Raw genomic sequence first — 5,206 nt, 5'->3', positions numbered from 1 at the left:
ATATGTACTCAAATTTGTAACATAAATTTAGTAGATATGTACTCAAATTTGTGGTATTTTATATGTTTTAATTAAATTTGGACCTCCCGATAAATAAAATCTCGATTTGGTAGAAGTATGTTATTTCACACATATTTAATAAGTAGGATATATTAGTCATTTCCATGTTTTCAAAAAGCTTTGGACCCTAGGATAAGAATAAAATCCGATTGGACCCTCCTATAAATAACCTTATGCTTAGGACGAAGCAAAAAATTTTCCTTAATTTTATCTAAGCACGACCATCACAACACAGCCATTTGACATACAGCGCACATCTGCAATTAACGCGTGTCATAGGTAGGGATGCTCTTTATCTTCCTTTTACACAACGAGGAAGAGGGGAGTTTATCCAATGTATGAGGTTTTCCTCTTTTTTCGAAGAAAAAACAGAAAAAATCTACCGAAGCTTTACAAAACCTATTCTCATTCTCCTTCCCTCCCTCTCCATCCTTAGTTATTGCTCTAACATAACAACTTCACAGGTCACATGTATCACGAAATCGATAGAAGAAATGACCTAACAACAACTATGCAGCATCCTTTAATGGAAACATTAATATGGATGAAGATGACTCCTGCTGATGTTTCATTTTGTTAGAAAATAGTTGGTTTATAATTGAGCATCTGTGTTAGATTTGATTGATAATTTCGATGGTGATGTTAATGAGTTTTCGATTGAATCGGTGAATTTATATGGATTTTTTAATTTAATAAGCATCAGATCTGAGAATTCTAATGTTATGTCTTTTGTTTCAAAATTGGTATGAAAAAATTGACATGAATTGAAACTGAAGGAGGTGATAATGAAATCAGGATTGGTATGAATGTTGTCGTTGGAAAAATTGGTGTCAATGAATCGAAAGTGGTGGTGTTGCTGTTTATGGTAGTGGTGGTAGAGGTGGAGGAGAAGGGTGGTGGTCGGTGTTACTGGTCACGATGGTGCTGGTGCTTTTATGTAATGGTGGTGACGGTGTTGTTGGAGAGTTAAAAGGAGGCATGTCGAAGAAGATCAAATGAAAAGTCGATTGTTTGAGTGAGTAAAACCTAAAAAGAAGTCCGTTAATATTGATATGGCCGGATTCGAACCAGGCACCAAACAACGTTTCAGAGATATTAGAAAACACGGAAGAATAGCATGTTACGATCATAGCCTTCTTAGTTCTGCGTTATTACGATCTCCCATGAAAAAACTGGAAAACACGGAAGGGTAGAGTTGGAAGAAAAAAAACGACACCAAAATTTCTGTCAATAAGAGAAAGTCTTATGGTGGAATCCATCCATCTTCCACGCCACCTCAGCACTTGGAACTGTGGATGGAAGTGCAAGTGTAATGGTGGAACACAGAAAACGCTAATAAGAATAGCGTAAAACGCGAATAATAATAGCGCAATGAAAACGCTATTAAAAATAGCGCTGGACTCAAGTCAACAGTCAAAACGCTATTCTTAATAGCGCCAAACGCAATTGTTAATGGCGCTAAGAAAACGCGGTTGTTAATAGCGCTTTTTGATTCTTATATCCAGTAACACCATCGACCCCTTCTTCTTCTTCCTCAGTTCATCTTCAACTCATCAAAAAAAAAAGGAAAACCAAACCTAAAAAACCCCCTTGTTGATTTCTGGCATGATGGTTCAAATCAATGAAATTGCTTCAAAGGGTTTGTTCTCTGCTTCATAAGGAATCGAAGCATACTTAAATTTCTCAATTTGATTGAGAATCCAAAGAGAGGTTAGTTGAATTATAATTTGAGTTTGTTTTATGGTTTGATGAAATGTTAGGGCTTTAGATGATACTATTGTTGATTGTATGCATGATACTCGATTGTATGATGAATGATAACAATTTTGATTCTAACAATGACGAATTTGACATGTAATTTAGGGTTTTAAATGATGAACATTGTGTAATTTAGGGTTTTAGATGATGAACATTGTGAAATTGCCATGAGATAATGAATTAATTAACCAATTTAAGTGCATTGTGTGACTATATTGTTTTTATTTGATGATTTTGTATAGATTATGGATATGGATGTGTGTATGATCTTGATTTCAAAAGAATCGGATGAGAAACATATTTCTACAAGTATAGACCCACTTGATACACAACATGATATCACGTTTAAAAATAATCTAGAAGACCTTGAGGATTTATATAATCGTGTGGTGGTTCATGAAAGTGCTAGTCAAGTTCTTCAAAATTCCGGCCTTGCTAGATTTTTTGAAATTAGAATTAAGAGAGCTGATCAACAACTAGCTTATGCAATCATAGAGATGTGGTGGTATAACACAAATTCGTTTCATTTCCCAAACTTTGAAATTGGTTTCACCCCGTTAGATTTTGTTCACTTAACCGGAATTCCTATTGGAAATGGTCGTAGAAGATTGGAACACGCCGCTACAAGTAAATGGAAAAATATAGAAAATCAAAAACTAGAGGATACCTACTTTAGACCTATGCATGGGTATGCATACTACAACAAGCACTCACCTGAATTTCCTATTAGTTGCCTCGCAAACTATATCAAGGACAATCCAATTAATGATGAAAATTGAGAGATTGTGATTCGATACTTCTTATTATGGGTGATTTCAAAAGTTTTAATGGCACGTACCACTACAAGAGCAAGCAAAGGTTGGATCGCTTCCTTGTGTGATTTGAATGCGATTGGTAATTATGATTGGGGTTCGGCTTGTTTTAGTCACTTGTATAGTAACATGAGTGCGGTTGCTAGAGGTGGAAAAAACATGTGTGGAATGGCGATGGTTTTAGAATATTGGTTTTACATATATTTTCGTACTTTGACGCCTTTTCTCCAAGAAGGTGTACCGACTGATGTATGGCCTGCAGTTATGATATTTAAGAAAAATAGTCTAGTGAAGTTGCAAAGGGGTACTTCCAAACACTCTCTTAATACAGCTCGCCAACAAATTGAGTTGAGGACAATTGTTGGAACGGAATGTCAACCATGATCTACTACTATGTATAGAGATCATCCTGATATAGTGCATGCTCGTGAAATCTCCAATCAAAGAGTGGCTTTCTATAATCCGGAAAGCGAAACTAGTATCATGTATCTTGGTGAACAGTTTTTATGGCAAACAAGGGGATTTATAACAATTCCAAGAAGTCCACGTGAACGTTTGGAAGACCTTGCTACCTCTCATGATCCTATTGATGTGTTTGAAGGACGAGACTATAAGCATGTTGATGAGAGCATGTATGTGTGGTGGTGGAAGCAACAATCTATTGGATTTTTGCTCCCAGAAATATATCGTCAAGAAAACAGAGATGAAGTTGGAGCTGCAAGTACTCAAGATCCGACATTTCTGGTGAATCAGGTCCCCCCAATACATCCATCACGGTATAAGTATGATAACGTCTCACAAGCTTCACCTGAATTTCCAAGAGTTTCTTTCTGTACGGTAGGAATACTGCCTACACCTAGCCTTTTGATTTTCAAGTTGATTGCACCGGAAAACTTGGTCACTCTCCCCACATGAAGATGTATCCCGTAATGAAATGTTTGTGTAAAGGTATAGCCGTTGATAGCACATATGATTATGTCCGTATGGGAGCGCCAACCGTCTATATGTATGTGAAGAGGTTTACCAGGGTAATTGTTCGCCGCTTTGGTCCAAGGTACATGCGACTTCCTACAAGAGAAGACACAGAAAGATTATTGGCAGAAAATGCGGCTAGAGGGTTTCCTGGAATGCTTGGAAGTGTTGATTGTATGCATTTTTGGTGGAAGAATTGTCCAACAACATGGGCAGGTACGTTACGTGGGCATGAGAAAAAACCTACCATGATCTTAGAAGTCGTGGCATCATATGATCGGTGGTTTTGGCATGGTTTCTTTGGAACGCCAGGGTCGAACAACGACTTGAACGTCTTGGCTCAATCTCCACTTTTTAATAAGATGGTTAATGGTTTAGCAACTCCTTGTAATTACCGCATCAATGGCCACAGCTACGACAAGGGTTACTGCTTGGCGGATAATATATATCCACGATTGTCTTGTATTGTGCAGTCATTCAAAATTCTTCTTCCAAATCATCCAGCTAATTCGTTGTTCAATAAATACCAACAAGCGAAGAGAAAGGATGTTGAAAGGGCTTTTGGAACTCTCCAAAACAAGTTCCAAATAACTAAAAAGCCAGCATTTTACTGGGATAAGAAGGATATAAACTTTATTATTAAGGCTTGTTTGATTTTGCATAACATGGTCATTGAGAATGAAAGGCGTAACTTAGATTGGGCTCAAGTCGTGAACCAACCAATACGACAGGTTACTGGAATACCGAGGTCATACCACGAGTTAAGGAATGATGAGGCATATCTCCAACTCCGTAATGATCTTGGTCAACACATTTGGATACGACATGGATCAGGTCTCAGAGACGGTGAAATGCCACCAGAATCTCCCCTCCACCACCAGATGATCTTGAGGGTTCGGATGGCGAATTCGATCCTACCGATGTTTACCCAGCAGAACAGCTTTAGTTGCTGCACTTGGTTGCAATCCTATGATTTCTAGATTTTAAAATTAAGAAATATTAAGATTTTCATTGTATTATTTATGGTTTTTATTGTTTTCAAAAGAGAAGAAAAAAAAACTAAGTATGGAACTTGAGGAATTGGCTTAGGTTCTGGATGTTTTTCAAGAAAAGCGCTAATAAGAATTGCGTTTGGCGCTATTAAGAATAGCGCCAAACGATATTAAGATTTGCGCTTCATTTCTAGCCATTAGATCTTTAACGGCTCATTCTAATCAACGATTCAGAAAAAAAAGGTAATAACAATGGCGTTTCAACGGCTATTTTTTTGAATTCGAAATTTTCCATATAAATTGATCACTTCAGCTCAGACCAAAACCTTTCAATCTCTAGATTTTTTTCTCCATCTTCTTAAAATTCATTGTAATTAAGACTTTTTTTTAACCATGGAAAAATATGCTACACCTGAAGATGTTGCAATCACCAAAGCTTGGATAAGCATTACACTTGATGGTGTTGCCGGAGTTGATAAAAAATCAAACCAGTTTTGGGAGCGGGTATTCGATACCTATGTAAGCAGCTTTGGGAATAAGTATGATAGGAGTGTTCATAAGTTGCAAAATAGATTTGGTACCTTGAAAAAAGATGTCGAAAAGTGGGTTGGT

General features: G+C 37.1%; 1 protein-coding gene across 1 annotated transcript; it reads left to right on the top strand.

The window, feature by feature from the left end:
• The first annotated feature begins 347 nt into the window (after positions 1-347).
• LOC113283053 lies at positions 348-4,751 on the top strand. Its single transcript, XM_026532200.1, has 2 exons — positions 348-1,770; positions 2,061-4,751. The coding sequence occupies exon 2, from the start codon at positions 3,542-3,544 to the stop codon at positions 4,580-4,582; it is 1,041 nt and encodes a 346-aa protein (XP_026387985.1). The 5' UTR covers positions 348-1,770; positions 2,061-3,541; the 3' UTR covers positions 4,583-4,751.
• Positions 4,752-5,206: the final 455 nt, after the last annotated feature.

This window comes from Papaver somniferum, chromosome 5 (genome assembly GCF_003573695.1).
Source record: "Papaver somniferum cultivar HN1 chromosome 5, ASM357369v1, whole genome shotgun sequence".
Lineage (NCBI taxonomy): Eukaryota > Viridiplantae > Streptophyta > Magnoliopsida > Ranunculales > Papaveraceae > Papaver > Papaver somniferum.
This window is presented reverse-complemented; position numbering and strand designations above follow the sequence as displayed.

What these genes read in the sequence shown, in the direction of transcription:
- LOC113283053 (XM_026532200.1), top strand. Translation starts at nt 3,542, where the DNA reads ATGAAGATGTATCCCGTAATGAAATGTTTGTGTAAAGGTATAGCCGTT.